The sequence below is a fragment of the Choristoneura fumiferana genome, chromosome 15 (genome assembly GCF_025370935.1).
Source record: "Choristoneura fumiferana chromosome 15, NRCan_CFum_1, whole genome shotgun sequence".
NCBI lineage: Eukaryota > Metazoa > Arthropoda > Insecta > Lepidoptera > Tortricidae > Choristoneura > Choristoneura fumiferana.
In genome coordinates, this window is record NC_133486.1 from 1,905,263 (window position 1) to 1,930,918 (window position 25,656).

General features: G+C 39.3%; 2 protein-coding genes across 3 annotated transcripts; one reads left to right on the forward strand and one right to left on the reverse strand.

The window, feature by feature from the left end:
* Positions 1-1,658: 1,658 nt before the first annotated feature.
* On the reverse strand, positions 1,659-6,249 carry Ufm1 (Ubiquitin-fold modifier 1). 2 transcript variants are annotated; one of them, XM_074098256.1, is made up of 4 exons: positions 6,113-6,229; positions 5,971-6,027; positions 3,384-3,514; positions 1,659-2,526 (listed from the first exon to the last, which is right to left on the reverse strand). In XM_074098256.1, coding segments are annotated over exons 1-4 (264 nt in total). In that variant the 5' UTR covers positions 6,115-6,229; the 3' UTR covers positions 1,659-2,452. The 2 variants fall into 2 exon arrangements, with proteins under 2 accessions (XP_073954357.1, XP_073954356.1); XM_074098255.1 differs by lacking the exons at positions 1,659-2,526; positions 3,384-3,514 and adding an exon at positions 4,629-5,874 and having other exon boundaries at positions 6,113-6,249.
* A 1,508-nt stretch (positions 6,250-7,757) lies between these two features.
* LOC141435543 (uncharacterized) lies at positions 7,758-24,237 on the forward strand (the record flags this gene model as incomplete). Its single annotated transcript, XM_074098249.1, is given in 10 exon segments — positions 7,758-8,288; positions 9,850-10,351; positions 12,060-12,224; positions 13,508-13,663; positions 13,968-14,140; positions 20,788-20,883; positions 21,410-21,542; positions 22,025-22,092; positions 23,524-23,669; positions 24,143-24,237. Coding segments are annotated over 10 exon segments (2,002 nt in total), but the record flags the coding sequence as incomplete, so codon positions are not given.
* Between the last annotated feature and the right edge of the window lie 1,419 nt (positions 24,238-25,656).

The following is a 25,656-nucleotide window of genomic DNA, read 5'->3' on the forward strand; positions in this document are numbered from 1 at the left end:
GTAAGAGATCACCACCGCCCATAAACATATGCAACACCTGGGGTACTGCAGATGCGTTGCCAACCTAGAGGCCTAAGATGGGATACCTCAAGTGCCAGTAATTTCACCGGCTGTCTTACTCTCCACGCCGAAACACAACAGTGCAAGTACTGCTGCTTCACGGCAGGATTAGCGAGCAAGATGGTGGTAGCAATCCGGGCGGGCCTTGCACAAGGTCCTACCACCTGGGTCCTACAGTATGCGAACTTTGGCGCTCCCGCTATGAAAATCTCTAGAGCAAAGTAAAGTTTGTGGTTAATTAGTATGGACGTTAAGTTACATGCGTGTTTTAACGGCATTTGAAACCAATCAATTAGGGTTTCTTGACAGGCCGATATTATCGCTAGATGGCGTTAGTGTCGTGAGGTCTACTTAATGTTTCGGTCTTGCTTGCGATTGGCTTATTTAATTATTTATTTATGTATAAACCAATGAAAATTTACAGTATTACTGTTAATACTAATGCGCTGTATATTTTAAAACAGAAAATAATCACACTTAATAATAACCTATTCAAACGTGACCCAAATGTCAAAGTTGACAAACGGACCCCACAATGTTAGCGCCGACTAGTCTGCCACAAAACAAAATTTCTTGTTGTAGGTTAATGGTATCAATCAACTAACCTATTCACGACTTTTACGACTACGTGGTTTTTTGCCGGGTGGCACTCTTTCCCGGCTCGGTTAATACCGACCCTGTTTTCCGTGTACACGCCCATAGAAGCTCATGTCAGTTTCTATGGGCGTGTACACGGAAACAGGGTCGGTATTTCCATGTCGGTATTATCCGGGCCGGTAAAGAGTCACCCATTTTGGCGAAACCGAAGGCTCTATTTTAGCTCTGGGTTTAGTTGAAATCAAATCTGCAGCCTGCGTTTTAAATCCCAAACGGTTGTAATTTTCATTATAGGCACTTACGTATTTAATTTGATCTAGTTTCATGCAATTTGCATTAATTCATTTTACACGCCATGACAGTTTTCTGTCAATGTCATAATTTTGAAGTTGGCACTTTAATTTAAACGGTTCTCTAATTTTTCGCCGAAATATTTTTCTCAAATTATTACTTTCCCAACTTTTCATACGGACGAATGTTTTTTTTTTTTTCAGGCATTTCAGTATTTCAAGAGGGTTCTTCAGGATAGTACTGAAATGTATCGTGAATAGTTTAGTTTCAGAAAAAAAAATCGTTCGTCCATATGTTATGTTAAGAAATAAATCATTTGAGAAAAATATTTTCAGCGAAAAGCCAGAATGCCATTTATTTACTATAATGCCATGACAGTTTTCTGTCAATGTCATAATTTTCAACTTGGCACTTTTAAACAATTGATATTTACGAATATCGTCACTACTTTAAAAAAAACTCGTAGCTCAAAATAGATAATTTTTCTGAGTGAACTTTATAGACATTACATCAAGGTTCAACTTTGTTGACATATTGGATTTTAGATACAAGATTTTTTCAAAGTAGTGACGATATATGAGTTTGCGTCAGCTGACGATGTTTATAATTCATAATAAAATAATGTTAGTTACTTTAAGTGGCAATGTGTGTTATAATAAGAATCGTTCCATTAGTTTTAAGCTTGAGAGAATTTAAATAAAAAAGCCAAAGTTTTTCAGAGGTTTTATTGTAAAACATCAATTAAATATTAAGCAATAATAATAAATAGAGAGCGGATGTGAAGTAGCGATTACAAGTTTAATATGGATAAGACTAGTACAAGTATTTATTTTTATCAAAAAGGTGCGTAATAAATAGGATCGATTATGTTTGAGATCTACAAAACAAGGAGAATAAGGGGCTGTTTCACCATCCATTGATTAGTGTTAACTGGCGGTTAGGTGTGATGCCGTCTCTATTTGTTTTGTTCGAATAGACGGAGACGGCATCACATTTAACCGTCGGTTAACGCTAATCAATGGATGGTGAAACAGCCCCTTAGAATGAAATATTTTTCTTTAATTAAATTCTAATTTAATTATCTATAAGATTGCTGTAATAAGATAACTGTGAGACCAATAAAAAATATGGTATCTTATAAATAAATCTATCTATCTATCTAACCAATCGCACTAGTCATATCCATATTAAACTTGTAATCGCTACTTCAAATCCGCTCTCTAATAATAAATATACGCGTTCGTTACCAAAATACTAGATTTGGAACGAACATTTCCAAAATGCCACTAGGGCCGTTGCAGACGGACTGCATTACACCTACACGATTTTTTAACCGTGCCGTCGACGCGCGTTCGTATCGATGCAAACGAACGACGGCGCGTTTAAAAAACAAAAAAGACAAAAAAAAAACTTTGTCCAGCGGCATGTTCCAGTATTTTGGAAACGAGTGATATGATATAAACTTTATAAAAAATGTGCTTAAATTAAAAGGAATGTTGTTCATCTATGTGGGTATGTACCCGACGCGGTCTCGGGGGATCAGGCGCAGCTCGGAGCCATGCTTCAGAAAAACATTACCTGAAAAAAAAAAAAGATATTTTATTTATGTAAAGGTCGTCAGTAAGGCCGCTTCATCTTTGCTTCAGCCCATGAATGCCTTTCAAACGACCCCATTGGGTCCCCATCAGTTCTAACCGCCCTATGCTAACTAGGTACAGAAAGTAGATACAGAAATCTGAAAGCTAAGTAGATACAGCAATATGTATCGTAATGAGATTTCATACATCATTACATCACCGGAGGGGGTTAATGCAGATCTTTCTCTATGGTTCGCGAAACACATAATTAGGCCTTAAAACACTCTTGTGACCCTTTCATGGAACTCGGCTATGCCTCGTTTTATGAAACCATACTCGTGTTTTAAGAACCCTTTTGCGATAGAGTTGCATAAATAGCTATTATTTACATCCATCCATTTTGGATAACCATAAAACTAACAAAATTTGGAGTTGAAATAAAAAATACAAAAAGACTCCAAAATATATCATAATCATAATTTGATTGCTAAGTAGCGACATCTCTTGTCTGGGTGAGCGGTTAGTTCCGAAAGAGTGTTGACGTCTCTCGATGAGAGCTAAATATAGATGTCGCTAGTGCTGCTGCTTAAGTAGCGTAATAGAAAAAGCAACCTGAGATATGTGTGCATAGAATAAATTTGTGTCTAGACTCCTGTCCAGCGGTGGTGTAGGGGTTATAGCACGGAATGCTTTGGACCTGGGTTCGATTCCCAGCGCTGGTCTCTTTTTCTGGTTTTTCTGTGCATCCAATCCATGTCTCAGTTTGTATTTTCGATAAAAAAAATAGTAATTCTGATTTGGTATTGGCCCCTGTTGCTAGATTATTGATAGTCGATTTAGTACGCAACAGATAATTACCAGCAGTCTGTTGCGGGTTGATGCCAATGCCGTCGTCGGTGATGATCGCGCTGGTGGCGGGCTCCACGCGGAACTCCTCGGCCGCGAACTTGAGCACCGCCGTGAACGGGGTCGCCTCTGGCACGCTCAGCCTGAGGAAAGTATTAAAGGCACAGATATAGATTACACTAGATAACGCAAACACCTCAATCTGTATGAAAACCAACCGTGTCACTTTTTAATATTTACAGTGACGTCTCAAGAGCGAATTAGCGATGTGAATTCCCCGATGTCCGCACAAAATCGATTCAAATGGGCCGCCCGCCCGCGCCGTGGGGCTCGAGTCAGTCACTAGTCATGAATAGTCAGAGCGGTGAGTCTTTGTATGGGGCCAACCCTGACGTTTGGTCGGGGTTCGGACACGCGAAGTAGATGCATTTGCGTAATCTATATCTGTGATTAAAGGGGTGGTTCTACAAGCGTTTCAACCGCTATTAGAGTCCTGTCGCTTATACTGAAGAAATGAGTCAGGTCACAGGTGGAATAGAAGGAACGATATGTCTTTATGATATTACCCCTATTTAATAGAAGTTACAATTCTACATGATTGACTAATTGTCACTTTTTTGTATGAGAAACTTAACAATTATGTATAACTAGCCGTTACCCGCGACTCCGTTTGCGTAGAATTAGATTATCGCTATCTCGCGGGAATTATGCAATTTTCTGGGATAAAAACTATCATATGTCCTTGTCCGGGACTCAAACCATCTGTATACCGATTTTCATCAAACCATTAAACCAATGGTTTTGGACGCGATGAAGTAAGAAACAAACAAACTAACAAACTTTCGCATTTATTATATTAGTGAGATTGTAGCACTTGTAATGTAGCGAAAATACAAACTGAGACATGGATGCACAGAAAAACCAGAAAAAGAGACCAGCGCTGGGAATCGAACCCAGGTCCTCAGCAATCCGTGCTGCGTGCTATAACCCCTACACCACCGCTGGACAGGAATTTAGACACGAATTTTTCCTATGCATACATATCTCAGGTTGCTTATTTCTACTACGCTACTTATGCAGCAGCACTAGCTGGTCTCTTTTTCTGGTTTTTCTGTGCATCCATGTCTCAGTTTGTATTTTCGATATGGTTTCACAGGATACCCGTAAAAGTAACAAATTTGGAGTTGAAATAAAAAATACAAAAAAAAAAAAGACCAAATAACCAATCATGACTTGTAATGTAGCTTATATTAAATAGAGGCATGGTGAGCGAGCATGCAATAGTTACTATTCATTAAAATGTCATGCTTACGGTCTCTCAACTTCAATATATGCGACAGGAAACCGATAGTAATTTTATTGCAACTCATAGAACTACCCTTTTATAGGTGAATGAATTTTTAGAATCAGCTTAAACAAAGTTTGAACTTACCAATCTCACCCATTTCTTGTTGTTAGGGGGACATTAAAAGGCAGACAAATTAACCAATAGATAAGAAGTAAAAAAAAAAATGTATTAAAAAAAACTCATCATGATGTCAAAATATTTTCCCAAAACTCACACTCATTATTACTACTCCTTACATTATCTTCAAACTCAGCCCTCAAACATTCATCCTTACTTATCCTCTGTACAATACCAACTAATTCAGAATACGTCAAATCTATATAAAAGAACTCCGCAGACATATTTTCCTTCAACAACTTCCCGCAATCAAGCAAACCTCTAAAAATCATTTTACATAAATCACGATGATCCAAACATAGTTGAATCAAATATTGTTCATCTACTTTGAACATATATTTCCAAAATTTTTGGTAAGTATGATTTCGTTTAGACATCACTAACATCAAAGTCTTAGCTAGTTTATTAACCGCAATGAGGTATTTAAAATCTTTGTTTAGTAAACTTATAACTAGTAAATCTACAATGTCTTGTGTACATCCATCTATCATATTAATTACAGCTTCCTTTGGATCTTCACAGTTATTCAGCTCATTAAGTAATATATTGCTTTTAAACTGTAATATTTTGTCTCTCGGTATTTCAGGCAAGGTCCTAAGAAGGGTCTCTTTGGATGCTGCTTCCAGCATTAACTCTGTAAGACATTTCTCCAATCTGTCTTCCGGAAATATTTCAAGAAATATCGTGAACCCCACATCTATTTGTACAATTTTAGTTTTCGAATTAATAATCTTTTTCAATACATATTTAGGTGGATCAGTGAAGCAGTGTTTGAGCAAAACATTAGACGTGTCGTTTGCGTTATTTAAAATCGATAAGAATTCATTGATTGTGCTCCTTCTTTGCAATTTGTCAAGGGATTTTTCTATGTGTTGTGATGTGAGAAAAGCATTTCTTATTTCTGATTCGGGCGTGTCGTTGTCTGGCCAGTCGTCGAGCTGGCAGAGTTGGAGGAAGTCTTGGAAAAGACCGAGGAACTGCCGCGCGACGGCGTCCATCGGTGGACTTAGCGAAGTGACTTCACAGCAGCGTCAGCATCTGTTAACAAATCGACACTAAAACAAACGCGGCTAGCTACTGTGAAGTTACTTCGCAATAATACAAGCGGTTAATAAGATACAGAGCATAACTTACACTTTGAAAGGCAATTTTGGGTCCGAAGTGAGCGTAATTTTGAAAGTCACTTTCGACCTGGAAATAATACCAATATTAGTATCACAGGTAAGATGCAGAGAACGGAAAGTGTAGTATATGGGACGGGGTTTAGAATACATACATCGTGGAAGAAACTTTGATATTATTTGAGTAAGAAACAAGAGGAATCTCGTGGAACAAGATTGCACGTTGCACGCACTCGTCTCACTCAAGGTAGACAACAATAGACAAGTGATGTGATGTGGTGATGTGACGTTTACAAAATCAACAAAATGTCAACTGTCAGCAGCTTTTTTTTAAATTGGGCGACAGATATTTTTTAAACAACAACAAATTTGATAGAAATGTAAACTTTTATATACCATATATTTCAAAATAATTGGAAGCAGATTTTTTTTTGGTAAAAATTAAATATCTACCCAGTTTTGAAATAAACAAACAATAAAGATACGAGAAGAAGTTATATAGAAAAAAAAACTTCTATGGAAAAACGCCCCTGAAATCGAAGTTCGTATCGTACCATCCCTCTCACTTTCGTATTAAATAGTACGTCAGAGGGACGGAACGACACGTACTTCGATTTATGAATTTCGTAGTAGTTCCTCCTACTGTTCCTCATAGAGATGGGAAAAACTAAGCACTGGATTGATAGAATTAGATTTAGGGTGCCCCCACATGCAGTTGCTAGTCGCTCGTTTGCAGCGATAAATCTGGTCACGTGACCCCATTTTGAAGGTGATTTTGAATTTCCCGCGACTTAAAAAAGTAGCGTCAAGTCGCCGCGTCGAACAGCAGCGACGAGATGGCTTCTTGCAGGAATGGTCTTAGTCTTGGAAGCTTATTCTTAATCTCATTTAGTAGCAGTCGTGGCGGTACAACTAAAATAAATTAGAATTAATGAAAAAAAAACAGTTTTTGCCGAAATTTAAGAAAATTACCAAGTGCGGCTAGTTTGTGATACGAGTGCCGGTACTATTAGTGATCAAGTGTGGGTAGTTCAAAGGACTCACACTGCTAGGCAGACTTGACACACCCCACACTTCAGACTACTCGTGACCGAGGCCACTGTAGTGTTGTCGAAACGTCGAGGTAAATATTACTCGTGTTAGCGTGATAGGTCCCGTTGGTGGTATTTTGATTATGAAATTGAAGTTTTTTTTCAGTGATACAGCTCAACAGTTTCAGCTTTATCGCTATATGTCACGTGACCAGATTTGACAGTGGAAACGAGCGACGAGCGACTGCATGTGGCCGCACCTTGGGCTAAATAAGAGTGTGCAAGTGAGCTAACTAATAAGATAATACATTTTTTGGATTTGATCTGATATAAAGAGCGATGCAGTTTAGCGAACTGATATAGCTCTTTTGTGTATCATTCGTGAGCTAAGCTACCCATTTCTAGTTTTATTTATTCCTCTTAATGGCGGCCATAAGGCTTGGGCCAATGTCAGTTAAATTAAAGATAAGTAAATATATTCTTCTTATGCATGTTGTACGGTGATTGTAGTTTTTGCAACTTGATAGCAAAATTCCAGAAACCACGCGGAGACCACTTGCGCATTAAAAAATGTCAGACACGAGAGCATTATAGAATTTTGTGATCAAAATTATACTTCAACTAGCCAAAGAAGCAGAAATACCAAAATTAGATATCGTCTACAGCCGCCATATTCGAATGCTACAAATCGAATTCCCATCTCTAGTTCCTCAGCTGTTGTGTGACACTGACAGATGATAAAACTGACAAGTGACAAGAATTAATTTCGTAAAAATCAATAACAAACCAGTTTCTCCGCTCGCTCTACTTATCAGGAAATGTTCTATTATAAATGAAAATGTTGCTTAAAAGGAATTTGTTGGAGTGTGTGACTATTATTTCATGTGGTGGCTGTTTTTTTTGTATAATTCTCAATTATGTGACGAATATATCGCCTATAACTGGAATTTGGTTCCCGTTGTATATTATTTTAGTGTTTATTTTAGCCGTATCCTTTAGTTTTAAGTTTATACAGTGGTTATTGCACATGAACAAGCCTTTGAAGTATGATTTAGAGGGCTTATTGAAGGATTACCCCCATTTTTACTTTTTAAAACGATTATTGCCGCATTCTGAGAAAAAGGTAAAAAGTGAATCAGATGAAGGGAAGGAATATGACACGAACGAGCTGAGCGTGATATCAACTGTTCTCGAGCGGAAACTGGTTTCATCGTGGTACGTCCCATATATTTCGCAGGAGATTGGATTTCCGTTTGCTTGCAAGCAAATGTTGGACCAAATGATTGGGAAAACTTTTAAGGTATTGTTTATATTATGGATGATGACTGCATGAAGCTTCTTACAGTTCTTTGGAACATGTAATGTCTAAATGTTTTGTACTGTCTTCTATGTTTTGTGCTGTCCCTATGTTTTGTGTATGTCTATTGCAGGTACGCAACAAACTCGCTTCCACAACCCCCGTTTAGAAATCTTATCCAACCGGTCTGACACAATATACACTTTGCTGCTGTCAGGTGTCATTGGCAGTAATGGACGCTAACCAAAAGCGACCGATTGCCACTAAACAAAAAAGTTGAAGTTGAAGTTGAAGTTCTTTGGAACAGTGACTGTCAGGGCTGTCGTAACTTGGGGGTGCAAATGTAGTGAAACCAGGGGCTTTATTGTCTAGCTCAGGGTTTCGCAAAGTGGGGTACGCGAACCCCTAGGGGTTCGCCATTCGACGGCAGGGGGTTCGCGACAAGATTTACGTAATGGTGGCGTGATGACTGGCAGGCACGTGCGGCACACATGGTGGCGCGCGCGCGACTGATTTCGTCGTTCAACAGTAAATTTTATTGTTTTCTTTGGGAGGTTAGGGGGGGGGGGGAATTAATTAGTTAAGGGGTTTGCTGTCACCTGGAAACTTGAACAGGGGTACGTGGAGCCGAAAGTTTGAGCTGGTCTAGCTCACTCAGAAACTTTTTTTTGTTTCACCATTACTTTCTGTCACTTCTTCTTTTTGCCATCGCAGGTGCCCTAGTGTTAGACAATATGGGCTTCTGGGGCATGGAAAAAGCCTTACTATTGGCAAAAAGGTGTATATGAGTATTTCTCAAAAAGTTGTCCCGTCACGAAATTGATAAGAAATCAGTTTCGTCAAGATATTATTAACACCAAAGACGAGATCATAAAGCATAAACTGCATAAAACATCAAAAATTTCTTGATGTCAGGAAAACCTCACGAAATCTTGTGAGGAAAAAATCATAATTTTGTAACTACATCGAAACTTTCTATTGGATCCAACAACAAAGAATATCCAACTTTTTATCACCTTTACCTTTACCACAAGGTTTTGTATATATTTAAACACAGTATTCAGTGGAGTAACTACCAAGGGGCTAGGCGGAGCAGTGCCCGGGGCCCTCAAGCTCAGGGGGCCCTCGAAATTCTGCTTTATAGCTGATGATAAAGTTGCTTAGCATTTTTAAAGTATTTGTATATATAATGATTTTACTTCAAAAAACCTTACCAGTTTTGATAGCAGTGGGCCCCATTTTTTTATTTGCCCCAGGGCCCTAGGTTACCTAGCTACGCCACTGACAGTATTACTTATTTTTTGTGTTGAAATAGCATCAAGATTTTTTTTTTAATAAGTGGACAACTGAGAAATTGAAAATGGACAACTTTTGACAAATAGTCATATGCTGATTTTCTGATCCTGGCACCTGATGTGGTTCAGATCACCCCGGTCCTACAATGCTTTCAGTTTCATATTATATTTCATTCATAGCAAAACATCCAGACAAATAATTTAAATAATAGTCTATAACAATGTATTATAAACCATATTTGTTTATTTATGTGTAATTTTTTTTCTAGATATGTGACAAGATAGAGACAAAAGAAGTATTCATAGACACATGCTCGATATTGACGAGCCATCTCAGAGAGTATGGTAAAGCTGTGAAACGTCATGAAAAATCACCTTCAACACCCATTGAGACATTATACAAGAAAACCCATCCTGTGTCCGACGAGAAAAACAAACTGGGTTCCGCAGAACACTGCACTAACATACTACGTATCATTCTTAAGGAGCTGGTGCCATGGGAGCTTTGGGACACACCGCATTCCGAATTACTCGTTAGAATTTTATCTAAGAAACTTGATAGTTTCATTGATAGCACTTTGGCGGATCCCGTTTGGTTAAATGATAAATTATTGAGTATAATTTTGAATGAGAAAGAGAGTAATGTAGAAGATGCACCGAAAGTCGAGACAGAGGTAGTTGAAAAGGAGAAGGAGGAAAAGAGTGAGACAACAATCGAATCTGCTCTGTCAACTCTTGTTACTAATACTACGGCGCCTATACTGCAAAGAGGTTTGTTAATGCTAAGAACTTTGCTAAAGACGGTTTCTTGACAGGCGTATAGAGCATCTAATATCGGACGTTTTTTGCAATACCGGTATTTTTTCGATACCGAAAATTCCAATACCGGTATTCCGGTATTTCGATATTTTTTCGATATTCGTATTATTAAAGTAAAATGAATGAGTTTCCTACTTCCAAAACCTTTCCGGTTCCGACAATCTTAAGCACGAGTAGGTAGCTAAGATTATTTCAAATTACAACAAACAAAGATATAAAGTATTTTTATACAAAATCCAAGATACTCCGTATGATGAATGGATGATACACGTTTGTTATTGTCTATGAGACGAGATCTATGTGTAACATAGGTATATTATTTTCTTCCTGCGAATTTAATAATTCTTTTACTTATCCCTAAAAAAAAATTGTGACTTTTGCGACTTTTGAGTGTTGAGAATGTAATACTCTATTTAAAAACAAGATAATAATTGGTATTTAGAGATCAATATCGAAATTATCGAAATACCGGTATTATACAATGTCAATACCGGTTTTGCCAATATCGTGATTTTGTTCCGATATTCCGGTATTTCGGTATTATCGAATACCGGTATTCATGCTCTAGGCGTATCATTTATCGCTAGATGGCGTTAGGCGAGAGGTCGGCGTGATAATCTTGCTTGCGATCGGCGCGTTATTAAGCCGAGTTGAGACTTGCATTACATTGCGGCGCTTGATTGCCCACTACAAACTCGTTGGCTTTACCGCGTCCCAATGTAATGCAACTTGCACGATTTTTCTCGCAAGTCTCAACACGGCTTTAAACCATTCGCAAATTTGGCACAAATCTCAAATGGGCCACACAATACCAGCACCAACTGTTAGCAGTCTGTCTACCATTTTCCTCTATTAAAAAAAAAACTTACATCACGTAAACATCATCTTAAGTTACTGTCATGTCAGTATAATTATACATGGTTTCTTTTAGATCTCCTGTCTGTTCCTCTCCCAAAATTATATAAACCAAACAGTCTCCTCATGCGTGTACTACCTAATGTGTCTACATCGCCATTGGCAAAATACATCTTGCTAAGACAGCAAGGGTGAAAGCCATATTAATAAAACCGGCCAAAAGCGTGTCGGACACGCCCAAGATAGGGTTCCGTAGCCATTACGAAAAACTCAAGTAATGTTTTTCTAAGGATTTCGTATTGTGTACGGAATCTTCCAAGTTTTGGTTTATGTTTAGGTATATTTTGTTCAGGTTTTTTTTGGCTGCTATCTTTTAAACTACTAATAATTCTCAAATAATCTTAGCCGTTATAAATTTCCATATAAATCCGGAAATTTTTTTTTTTTTTCCACCCAATAGTTTAGATTTTAGAGGGAGAGGGGGACCGCTCGATTTTAATGAAAATTTGCATTTTAAAGTTGAATTTTTCTCAAACAGAACTGAATAGAAAAATCGTTTTTTTATTTTTATTTGACCACTGTCGGCGTGACTGATATGTATGTACATTCATGCCAAATTACAGCTTTCTAGTGTTAGTGGTAAGGGTTCCTAGTTAACTACGGAACCCTAAAAAACTTGCGTGTCGCAGAAACCCTCATTGATTGGTTTAACCCTCGCTTACCACAAAAACTGCAAATAGACATACACACGGATAAACATAAATACTCATACCATATCACATTTTCATACCGTTTCGTCTTTCAGACATCAATGAAGAGATCACAAAACCCCAGAGTGTTGCCAACGGCGAAATAATCGAGAGCATAGAAGAGGCGACCCACGCGACGGACGCGCATGCGCCGGTACTGCGGCAGCGGCGCGGGCGCCGGGGCCGGCACGAGGTCAAGATCTATGACAGGATCATTGAGGGTATGTTATTTAAAATAAACAAAAAGTAGGAAAACCCCCGACTTTGTCACTTCAAAGTTCAATATCACAAAAACGGCTGAACTGATTTTGATGAACGGAATCTAAGAACCATCGCTAGAAAACCTGCTTTCAAATGAAAACGAACCGCATTCAAATCGGTCCACCGGCTTAAGAGCTACGGTGCCACAGACAGACACACATAGCGGTCAAACCCCTAGTAGTTCATAAGAAAATTTTAATTGTTACACTACTTTTAAGAAATACGAAATAGTTGAATGATGACATTAATAATAATATTGAAAATAATAATTTGACATTGAACATTATTAAAATTAAATTTCATTTAAATTTCAATCTAATTAAGTTACGAAAATTCACAATAAATTCTTATTACCTATATTAGCATTAGTATTTTAATGACATCACTCCTCTAATCCGTGGATATAATGAATTATTGGAGTAAAATAGTTTTAAGGATTATCACTTTTATACCCTAACAGGGTGTCGTGTACCTACTATTTAATAATATGTCACCTAATGTAATGAACATGACTTATAAATGAATAAATAAATAAATTGAAAAAAAAAAAAAAAAAAAAAAAAAAAGTAAAAATTTGGAATTGAAATAAAAAATACAAAAAGATTCCAAAAAACCAATCTTAAATAAATAAACTCTCTTTTTGCGTCGGGGGTTAAAAATAGACTTACGCTAAACCACAATGACGCCTGTAGGGCTACTACGAAATTCGAAAATCGAAGTTCTTATCCTACCGTCCCGCTGACGCTAATATTATTTCATGCGAGAGCGAGAGAGACGGTACGATACGAACTTCCATTTTCGAATTTTGTTGTAGCCCTACTGATGGCACGCGATGATGTCGAGTAAGATGGAGCATGCTTGTCTAAATTTTTGGCTTGGCTTGGATAAAGAATAGATTCTCATTCTGAGAGGAGGCCTGTGCCCTGCAGGACGTACATAAACCGAGATGAGATTATAGATAAGGGTGCCTGTCCACTGAAGCGGAGCGGTGAGTACTTAAGATAAAAATGTACCAATAGAATTTTGTAAAATCTTCGCTCCTCTTTAGTGGACGGAGTTGGCAACTAGCTTAAAAATTGACAAGATTTCATTTTTTTAACAAACAAATTACTACAGGAATCGAAAGAGTTTTGCCTCCTGAACATGGGAAAGTATTTATTATAATACCCATTGCAGCTTGCTATGCAGAATAAATGATTAGATTTTTAAACTAATCAAACCTCGCTACTCCTCTCTCCCGCAGGCAGCGTCAAGACGTGGGAAACAGACATGGATCTCCAGTGCATCAGCCTCGGCCAGGATCTGCTGGCGAGCCTGGACGGCGAGATGGCGCTGGGCCGCCTCTGGGGGGCCGACGCGGAGCCCGACGCGGACCGGCCCCAGCAGCAGCTGTGGTTCGGTCAGTACACACGCCTAGTGATGTAAAGTGAACAAAAACACGGCCAAGAGTGTGTCGGAAACGCCAAGATAGGGTTCCGTAGCCATCACGAAAAAATCGAGTAATATTTTTCTAAGAATTTCGTATTGTGTACGGAATTAACGGAATCTTCCAATTTTAGGGATATTTTATACCGTAGCTTAGGCTGCTATTTACTCTTAAAATACTTATTTTATTTTTTTATTTTATCACTTCATTCGTGTCAAATTACAGCTTTCTAGTACTTGTAAATCGACCTGTTCCTTAAAATCTCTCATTAATCCAGGTGAAGAAGAAGCCCTGGAGCTGGAAGCGGAAAGTCCGCCCAAAGGCAGTCCCGTGAAGAAAGAACATAGTCCCAAGCCAGCAGAGCTTCTGAAGGATTTCCAGAGCACCGTGCACTCGGCCAAGACCAAGATAGGAGGCCTACAGGTCCCCCCCCGTTCACTTGCCCCAAACGTTAGTCCGAGCACGTTCTGTCGCTTCTCTATGCTTTTTTTGGTAGCGGGTGGTGTGCCGGGTCCTCAACGATGTTACAAGGATTATGATTGTATTTTTTCTCGCAAATATCCACGGATATGGTTACGGATATTTTATCTTATAGATATGGTTTTTTTTTTCACGAATATCCGCGGACATGGTCACGAATCGAGAGTACGGGTCTTTTTAGCTCGCGGATATTTGTGATTACAGTTACAAGTACGGCACATCACCATATTGAACAGGTTAGTGAGCATTCGCAAATCAGTACAGAGCAAGAATTCAGTGTGTATCAATACGCTAATGTAATTTAGCAACGACAATGGAACTGTATTGAACTCGAAATTACAAACTGGAATATAGATGCACAGAAAAAACAGAAAAATAAGACCATCACTGGGAATCGAACCCAGGTCCTCGGTAATCCGTACCGCGTGCTATACCGCTACACCACTGATGGTCAACGGTACCGACACGAATTTCCCTATGCACCTCATATCTCAGCTTGTGTTTCTTACTTAGTCACTTAAGCAGCGACGCTAGCGACATCTATGCCGTAGCCCTCAAACTTTTTCGGTTAGATTGGTTACCAATCTTAATTTGATTGCTTAGAAACGATATCTCTTGTCCGGGTGAGCGGTTAGTTCCAAAGGAATGCCGAAAAAGTTTGAGGGCTACGGCATAGATGTCGCTAGCGTCGCTGCTTAAGTGACTAAGTAAGAAACACAAGCTGAGATATGAGGTGCATAGGGAAATTCGTGTCGGTACCGTTGACCATCAGTGGTGTAGCGGTATAGCACGCGGTACGGATTACCGAGGACCTGGGTTCGATTCCCAGTGATGGTCTTATTTTTCTGTTTTTTCTGTGCATCTATATTTCAGTTTGTAATTTCAAATACGGTTTTACGGGATGACCGTAAAAGTAAAAATTTGGAATTGAAATAAAAAATACAAAAAGATTCCAAAAAACCAATCTGTATTGAACTATTGTGAAATATGTGTGTAATAGAATTTACTACTTATCAACCACACTAAATCAAACGAGCAAAGTTTTGCTAGTAAAATAATTAATGTCTTGAGAATACATTGAAAAATTACGTCGTGTATGGCAGCACATTGGTGGATATGGTGGAGCACGCGTTACGGATTCAGGAGGACCCTGGTTCGGTTCGATTCGAAAGTAAATTCGACTGATCAAAATTGTTAAGTTCTGTTAAAATAAGATGTTGCTTTTGAATATAAAATTTCAAGTAAATATGCCAAAATTATGGAAGGATTTAGTATTTATTGTTAGTATATTTTAATACGTAAGTGCTCATATTTGTGCTCGTTCCGAATGCTCATTACAGCTGAAAGCTTAGGGTGGCAGCTATTTTCGAAAAACAAAAGACGAATGTGTGTGACCATCCTTACAAAACCGGCTAAGAGCGTGTCGGAAACGCCCGAAATAGGGTTCCGTAGCCATTACGAATAAGTTAAGTAATATTTTTCTAAGGATTTCGTATTTTGTACGGAATATTCCAAGTTTAGGTATATATTATACCTTAGGCTGCTATTTACTCTTAAACTACTAATAATTCTACAGAAAACTTAACCGTTATAGCTTTCCTTGTAAGTTAGTTTGATATAATTACCACCATCCTGAATTTTTTCAAAATCAAAATCGCTTGATTTTAATGAAAATTTGCACTTTAAAGTTGAATATTTTGCAAACACATCACTGAATCGAAAAATCGTTTTAGCAACCCCCCATGGTTTCAAAATACCTATCCAACGATACCCCACACTACTAGGTTGGATGACAAAAAAAAAATCACCCCCACTTTACCTAGGTACGTCTATTTTTTTTAGAATTTTTTACTATACCATTTTGTCGGCATAGTTTATATATATCCGTGCAAAATTACAGCTTTCTAGCATTGATAGTCCCTGAGCAAAGCCGCGGACGGACAGACAATTATTTTAAAGTAGCTACAAAACACAACATTTTGTGTTATTTTTTTAGTGTACTTGTTTTTTAGGGTTCCGTAGCCAAAATGGCAAAAACGGAACCCTTATAGTTTCGCCATGTCTGTCTGTCTGTCTGTGTGTTTAGATGCGGTAACCGATTTTGTATGTTAGTAGGCACGGCTAAATATTTTTGTAGCAAACTCCTTGGAGTTTTATACTTTTTTGTTGTATTTTTTTGTAAAGTTCTTTTACAAGTAGCAAACTCCTTGGAGTTTTATACTATTTTGATACTAATATCCTTTTCAGAACTGGTCAATACAACTGTGCTGTGATTCCTAAGATTCATATCGAAAATACAAACTGAGACATGGATGCACAGAAAAACCAGAAAAAGAGACCAGCGCTGGGAATCGAACCCAGGTCCTCAGCAATCCGTGCTGCGTGCTATACACCACCGCTGGACAGGAAGCTAGACACGAATTTTTCCTATGCATACATATCTCAGGTTGCTTATTTCTACTTTGCTACTTAAGCAGCAGCACTACCCGTGCCCGTGCCGTACGGGGGATACCCGTAAAAGTAACAAATTTGGAGTTGAAATAAAAAATACAAAAATACTCCAAAAAACCAATCATAATACTAAGATTCACTTTTTCTCAAAAATATTCGTGTTTAACATATCGTTAAATAATTACTCATGGTTTTTTTTTTATTCGATTGGATGGCAAACGAGCATGTGGGTCTGCTGATGGTAAGAGATCACCACCGCCCATAGACACCTGCAACACCAGGGGGATTGCAGATGCGTTGCCAACCTAGAGGCCTAAGATGGGATACCTCAAGTGCCAGTAATTTCACCGGCTGTCTTATTCTCCACGCCGAAACACAACAATGCACAACAAGCACTGGTCCAATAGGAATGCGACAGACAGAGAAGGATAAAGTAGGCACGATTCTTATGTCTACCATCACTTTTATACGGCAGAGAAGCTTCTGTACTTGTACTATTACTAATTCTATGGTGATACCTGGTGATACCATCTGCAAATTTTTTGAATTTGCCGCGGTTTTGCAGATTCATGTTTCATTAGCTAGACTCTATCACCGTGTAGTACAGTCCGGCCGCTGAGCAGTATTACAAATATTACAAAACACAACCTTGCCGACACATGAAACTACGAATGTCTTACATCAATGTATCCTGCTAAGAATAACTCTTTATTACTTCGGTACTTACTTAGCTGACCAACCATCCCTTTTTTTTCCTGCTTTGTTGTGGCTTTTTTGTTTCCTTTTTTCTTTTGAGGAATAGCAACTGATTTCCATTTTAAAAATGCTTTTCTCCTTCGTTTCTGTATTTTTACCCAATAAATCGATATGACGCTGGCTCAATCTATAGACATAGCCAAAGGAAAAAAAAAACTACGAACGCAACGTTATCGTCACACACATTCGGTCCGGGCCAGCGACCAACTCTGAGTTGACTCTTGCAACGCCGCATTTTAATTTTCAATCTATTTCTATAAAAACTTGGTTTCGATAGGTATTTAACTGTAAATGTAAGCAAACTTCAGCATTCACCAAGGACCTGGGTGCGATTCCCAGTGCTGGTCTTATTTTTCTGGTTTTTCTGCGCATCTATATTTCAGTTTGTATTTCCAATTTAGGTTTTACGGGATGACCGTAAAAGTAAAAATTTGGAATTGAAATAAAAAATACAAAAAGATTTCAAAAAACCAATCTTAATTTGATTGCTTAGTAACGACATCTCTTGTCCGGGTGAGTGGTTAGTTCTAATGGAGTGCCGAAAAAGGTTCTCGATGAGGGCTACGGTATAGATGTCGCTAGCGTCACTGCTTAAGTGGCTAAATAAGAAACAAACAAGCTGAGATATGAGGTGCATAGGGGAAATTCGTGTGTACCGTTGACCATCAGTGGTGTAGCGGTATAGCACGCGGTACGGAATACCGAGAACCTGGGGTCGATTCCCAGTGCTGGTCTTATTTTTCTGATTTTTCTGTGCATCTATATTTCAGTTTGTATTTTCGATTCAGCATTCACATTTGGTACATTTAAGGATTTTAAACATTTTCCTTATCTATCATTGTAATACAAACTAGACTAGAACGCCCGAGTAAAATTTTCGTTTTATGAACATGAAACTTTATGTTACTACTGAGAGAGTTCAATGTCAAATGACTGATAAGTCCTTTATAAAGGACTTTGGGCGTTAGGAGGGTATTGAAATACAGAAATATAAATGTTTAGATAGTTTAATGGGGGAATTTCAATATTTAAGACACCAATTGACGTTGTTTTGTTTACATTTAGTTAAATACGTATCTAAACCAAGTAATACACCGCATTTTTTCGTCTTTTTAATTGCTGTCTGAACTGTTTGGCTGTCTGTGTGAATTTTTACCCGAATGCCCTAAGAAGCGTTATGGTTGTGGAACGTATGTATCTATGTGTATTTCTTTGGTTTTCTGTGTAGGCTAAACTGCTGGACTGCAGGGCTACTACGAAACTCGATACTCGAAGTTCGTGTCGTATCGTCCCTCTCGCTCTCGTATTAAATAGTATAAGTATCAGAGGGATCGCACGACACGAACTTCGAGTTTCGAGTTTCGTAGTAGCCCTGCAGTTTTCAACATTTTTTTTTTGTTTTTAAGGTAAAGGAACAAAAACGATAAAACCTAGTTTGGGCTGATTTAGGTTGATCAATATTTTCTACCACACTGATGTGTTTCTAATCTGTGTCTCAATTTTATGGCACTGATTTCGCTGGTAGATCGGACTTGTGATACTTCTTTTTTTTTGCTATTCTGTGTTTCTTCTGTTGTACTAGCGTGGATCCAGCGCAGTTCAATTTTCGACTGCTCTAGTATGTTTGATGTTGTATGACATATAACATACGATGTATGTTTAGCATGTGCATGCGTGTTGATTAGTGTCAAGTTAAGCGGGGTTTGTAGTGTGATTAAAAAAAAACGACCTTTTTTTTAATAGCCGCTCTAAACCCGATCATATTGCACGATGTGTTTACTACAGTATTGTCACCAGCATTAATATCTGGCACAGCGGAGCGTGCAAAAACATCTGACACGTCCTTCCGGCCCTAGAAATAGAGTCCTATCAGATATTTATGCACGCTCTCTGTGTGAGATATTGGTGCTGGTGACTGTACTAAAATATGTTTTTACCAGCAATACGTTTGTTTGTTAAATATACACAAGGCCATATTATATGGACTCCCATATGAATTAATAGCTTAAAATTCCGTTTAAATATTAGATGGCGCTGTTTCGTAGCCTGGAGTACAAAATAGTTTTTTTTCTCCAATATTTTTCGGGTACGTTATTCGGAGCCCGTGTTGCAGTTGGTTAGCACACTTGAAGCGTATATCCAGGTGATTATCATCCATCATCCCAGCCTATATACGTCCCACTGCTGGGCACAGGCGTCCTCTCGGAATGAGAGGGCTTAGGCCGTAGTTCCCACGCGGGTCCAGTGCGGATTGGGGACTTTACACACCATTGAATTGCTTCGCAGGTTTGCACAGGTTTCCCCACGATGTTTTCCTTCACCGTAAAGCTCGTGGTAAATTTCAAATGTAATTTCGCACATGAATTTCGAAAAACTCAGAGGTGCGAGCCGGGGTTTGAACCCACGATCCTCTGCTTGAGAGGCCATAGGGCAAACCACTCGGCCATCACGGCTTTTTAGGCTTATCCAGGTGATACGGGCTCGAATCCCGCCTGACGCGAACTCTTAGATTTCGTTGAACAAATGTACTGCTGGACTAAAACAGTTACTTTGCTCACCCGTGATCTTATGTTAGCTACGTTTATGCAAGAAATGTGTGTTCATGCAGTTCCTCCACCTCCACACTGTGAGGACCCACTGAAAATCAGCTGAGGGGTGTCCTATTTTTATATGAACTACATATGTATATGTTTATTGTTTTGTTTAGCTGTATTATTGTACTCGTAGTTTTTCAAAAATAAATATTTTCACTTCTCATGCTCGTAAAGTTCGTGTTTATGCTGGGTCTAGGCGACATAAAATGACTTTTTATGCTCTAGTGCATAAAGTAAAATCTTCGTCAAGGCCAAGGCAATCAGGTGTAAACAGCTATAAACAAAGAAAAATCTACTATTTTTTTTAAATAATTTTTAATTTATATAAAACTAAAAATCAATCAAAATAGATCAACAAAACTAAAAAATTATAATTATAATAGTAATGCGTGAGCAATAAAAGGTAGACAGGTACATTGTAAGTGAACAATTGTTTCCACTGTTGCTATTTCATTTCCTCGCCATCGAAGTGAAAAGTAGAGCATTAAACCCATTTTCCCTTCGACGTGTCTATCCACCCTCGCCGTACCAGCTCGGGTGGCTATATGAACGTCTTGGGTAAAATGGCTCGTTTTATGCTCTTGTTGTACAATCTGCTACTTCTATTCTATTCTATTCTAAATCACACAAACCACCACCACCACCACACTGACGCGTTTGGAACTCAACCAGAGTTCATCTTCAGAGCAGCACAACCGTTCACCTTGCTACCAGATTTTAGACTGAAACAGACAGATTTTAGAAATGTACTGCTGAAAAAATAAATAATACTGTACTATATTTCGACATAGCCATGTGACTGAAGGTTTGATGCAGGATGAAGCAGCAGGGATGATGGAGGGTTTGCTGGACTTCGGGATAGCGGGCCTGAAGAAAGGACTACGGTTCACCGGCCTCAGCGACGACTCCATGGTATACATATTTTATTATGATTGGTTTTTTGGAGTCTTTTTTGTTTTTTTTTATTTCAACTCCAAATTTGTTACTTTTACGGGTATCCCGTGAAACCATATCGAAAATACAAACTGAGACATGGATGCACAGAAAAATCTGAAAAAGAGACCAGCGCTGGGAATCGAACCCAAGTCCTCAGCAATCCGTGCTGCGTGCACAGGAGGGGGGCCCTTCCAGATCGGTCGGTCGGTTTCACACACCAATCATACCGTCTGCTGAATTATTCAGGTAATTTTTGAGGACGCCTTGTATAGTTTGCCATTTCTAAAATCTGGAAACCAGGACGAGATTCATGAAAACCTTAATTATTATTTTTTTCCAAATACTTTTCGTGTGCGACATGCTGAGATTCCTATCTTCGTCTTATACCGAGTGATAGAAAGAAGTGGTGAACATGATTGTGATTCAAATTTTAGACAAATAAGGCCACTGGACGGATGGCATTCCTGCTTGTATGTTTATTTGTTGTTTGGACCGCTTTCAGGACAAGTCCCCGTCTCACGCAAAGGACAAGAGCGAGCGTAACTCCCCCCCAGAGGGCGCGGGGGGAATGTCGCGTAGCAAGCCGCTCCCCATCGAGACGAGAGAGCCTGTAATGTCGTCGGTTATACAAAAAGGTTTGACGATCCATCAAGCAAATACCATCAGCAGGAACTATAGGTAGTGCCGTGAGAGATGAAGTGAATGATTACACACACAGCTACGCAAAGAACTGATTGTGTAAAAGGAGAATGAATGAAATGAATGTCAAAATGCCGCTGTCATTACATGAAAGTACACTTGCGTGCGTGACCTCAAATCTGGTGGCACTACCTATACATATGAGAATTTTACTTTTTGGTCAGGGCTGTCGCGATGTCGCGCGGTTTTTTAGCCCTTTGGAACCCAGCCGAGTATGAAAAGAGTTACGAAAATGGACTTTATGTACAATACATGTCAAGTTCAAAATTCAAATGTAAGAGACACATGACAGTGGACCTTTTGTACAATCCATGTCAAATTCAAATGTAATTCACCCGCACAATTGTATCGGCTGGGTTCGAAAGGGATAAAACAATTATATATGCACTACTTGTACCTGTAATGTATTCTTTTGCAGAAGACAACGGTGTTAGCTCTGTGCATACTTTGGTGAAGCAGCAGCGGGTGGCTTCTCAGGACAGTGTGGTGAGTACGTTTATTAATTCCATTCATCCCAGCCTATATACGTCCCACTGCTGGGTACAGGCCTCCTCTCAGAACAAGAGGGCTTGGGCCATAGTTCCCACGCGGGCCCAGTACGGATTGGGAACTTCACACGCACCATTGAATTGCTTCGCAGGTTTGTGCAGGTTTCCTCACGATGTTTTCCTTCACCGCAAAGCTCGTGGTAAATATGAAATGTAATTCCGCACATGAATTTCGAAAATCTCAGAGGTGCGAGCCGGGGTTTGAACCCACGACCCTCTGTTTGAGAGGCGATAGGTCAAACCACTAGGCCACCACGGCTATATGTTTATTAATTAAAAATAATAAAATAAAAGTAAACTAAGATAAAATAATTATAATAAAAACGTCTAAATGTATTAGTACATATTACATGATTTAATATTAAAATCGGTCTAAACATAACGACAGGCATCGATTACTGTCAGTTGACACCGTATCGCGCACGACTAAACTACAGTCGAGTTTATAAACTTGTAAACAAAAATTTGATCAAAAATACCTGAACACGACTCTATTGTTAACGGCGTAGAAGCATGTTCAGATATTTTTGATCAAATTTTGCCGCAACCCAGTGCATCAGCGTGTATTTTAGTTATAGCCGCTTCTGATTCATCTTTTTTAAATTGAAAAAAAAATCATTGGTACATTTAAGGTTTGAATAACAAGATTAGACAGAGAAAGACATAGGTACTTGCCTGTGAAGTAGATCTGCTGCAAGAAATATAAATGTTTTCCAAGAAATCATTATAAATCCATGTTCAACCGACTTTATTTTTCTCTTCGCTAAACATTGTCTCTGACGGGAGCGCCAAAGTTCGCATACTCTTCGCTAGTCATACATTTGTCCGAATCATCGTTTTTTTTTTTTTTTTTTTTTTTTTTTTTTATGGTATAGGGGCAAACGAGCAGGCGGATCGCCTGATGGTAAGCGATTACCGTCGCCCATGGACACCTGCAACACCAGAAGAGTCGCAAGTGTGTGTCGTTTGTCATAATGTCATAATCAGCGTTGCGGCTTGCCGTAACATTATGCTGAGTGGGGTCCACTTTATACCATTCGATGTTTTTTTTCCATCTAATGTATTTTTATGTGTATCGAATATGTGTAAATAAATGTTTCTCTCTCTCTCTCTCTCTCTTATAATTTTTTTCCCGCTGAAACCTTAAATTTTTCAGAATTTTTTAAATAGTTCTTCTGTAGAAACTATATAGGTTGGGTTAGGTTAGGTTTGTTTTATAACAATTCTTAACAATTATTGGATTCGGAGAAAAAAGAGTTATGACAAACGATCGTTCTGACAAACATTACATTCGGACTTCCAATAAGTATGCGAGTCGTTATGGACCCGTCAAATATTGTAATCGTATGCTGGTCTGTTATTGTCACAGCCGCAGCCTACGCAGCCGAGGCCCGTGCCGTCGCTGCCGGCGGCGCCGGAGTCCCCGGAGCCCGAGTACGAGGAGCCCGTCGACCTGTCAGCCAGCATCGCCAAACTGCGGGACCTGCTGCAACAGACTAGCCGCAGCCCCGAACGGTACGGCTGGATTGAGTGAGAAAGGGAGAGATGGTGGGAGTGGGTGTGAGAGAGAGGGAGTTAGAGTGTGTACGAGGAGCCCGTCGCCGTGGAGAGCGGGAGGGGGAGGGGAGGAGGGAGTGAGTGTGAGAGAGAGAATGGGGGAGAGGGTAAAGGAATTAGGGGAAGTGGGAAGGGCGTAGGGGGAGAGGGAGTGAGTGTGAAAGAGTGAGCGAGGGAGAGGGGGTTATGGGGAAGGGAGAAGGGGAGAGATAGTATGAAAGAGAAAGAGAGGGTGAGAGTGGGTGTGGGAGAAAGGGAGTTAGTGTGTGTGTGTAAGAAGAGAGAGAGAGAGAGAGAGAGGGAGAGGGTGCGAGAGGGAGAGGGGGGTGGAGGGTAGTGAGAAAGGGAGAGAAAGTGAGTGGGAAAGAGAGAGGGAGAGGAGAAGATATTATTTAATATTCAACATTGAATTAGCTCTGTTGTGTTGTCAGGGGGGAGGAGGTGTGGTGGGAGGGCGCGGAGGAGACGCGCGGGCGCACGCAGCGGTACCACTCCTCGCGGCCCATAGACACCGCCACGCTCGCTGGTAAACAAACTAACACTTACGCCCAGAACCGCAAAACAGATAGGTACAGAAATCAATCTACATACAAAGTGCGCTCGAGCAACGCACACATAGACACTGCTCACGGACACGATATCTCGGACCGGTTGGGACCAGTGCGAGCGCGAGTGCCATCCGCTTGAGACACGCGTCTGTAAACTTTTTTGTGCAATAATGGAGCAACAAAAAATAAGTTGTTATAACTGTTCAGTGGACGGTTTTTTTAATTCAACATTAAACGGTGAATTGTCGTTTTCTAAGCTACCAGTGGTATAAATGACATTAAAATTAAAATCTTTTAGTTATTATTAATTTATATTTCCATTCTTCCAGTTTCATTAAATAAATCAAACAACTAGATATGAGTGCCACTAGTACGATAGTTTTTGTGCATAAGCCATAGTTGACAGCTCTAGAGCAGGGTTTCTCAAAGTGGGGTACGCGAACCCCTAGGGGTTCGCTATTCGACGGTAGGGGGTTCGCGACAAGGTTGACGTGATGGTACTGATGGTGGCTGCAAGACTGGCAAGATGATTAAGATTGGTTTTTGGAGTCTTTTTGTATTTTTTATTTCAACTCCAAATTTGTTACTTATTTCTTGTTGTGTGTTTCAGTTTGTATTTTCGTTGGCAAGACGATTCTTACGAATATTTGTTACCTTTTATTGAAATAAATAATATACATTATATTATAATGATGATTGAAATAAAAATAAACTTAGTTTCTCCACCAGTCAATTTTATTACTTTCATGGGGGGGGGGGGCAGGTAGGGGTTCGCTGTCGTCTAGAAACTTTAACAGGGGTACGTGGAGCCATAAGTTTGAGAAACCCTGCTCTAGAGCGACCGCCGAGCGTAGGTATGAAAAGTGAAGTACCTACATACATATGATTGGCTTCTGTACCTGTCTGTTTTGTGCCTTAGTGAGATCTGTTTAGGGAGTAAGTGCATGTTAGTTTTAGTCATAGTACTAAGAATACTTGTATCATCTTCTGTACACTTATTTCTGTTTGTTCTCCAAATAAATAAATAAATAAACAGACGGTGAAATGCGACTGCAACGAAACCCTTTTGAAATTATTGATTTGAAACCAGTTTCAATCGTTTTCCACACATGATTCAACCTAAATTGTATCACAATGTGATGTAATTCGTCGTCAGCCATTTTGTTGTAGCGAAAAAGACGCCAAACGAAGAAAGAATTTCCTGCGTGCCGGTTTAGACGCAAGCGGTTTGCAACGAGTTTCAAACCGGTTTCAAAATGGTCGCGTCATGTGCAGTCTCTCTAAGGAGTCTACGGCATAAACTAAAATGAAACTCGAAAGTTACTTTCCAGTTTCGTTGCAGTTAGGTTTCACCATGTGGTTCTAGATCTTACAAAGGGCCAGATTAACCAATTGCA

Coding starts and splice junctions, on each gene's coding strand:
- Ufm1 (XM_074098255.1), bottom strand. CDS start 5,834: ATGGACGCCGTCGCGCGGCAGTTCCTCGGTCTTTTCCAAGACTTCCTC.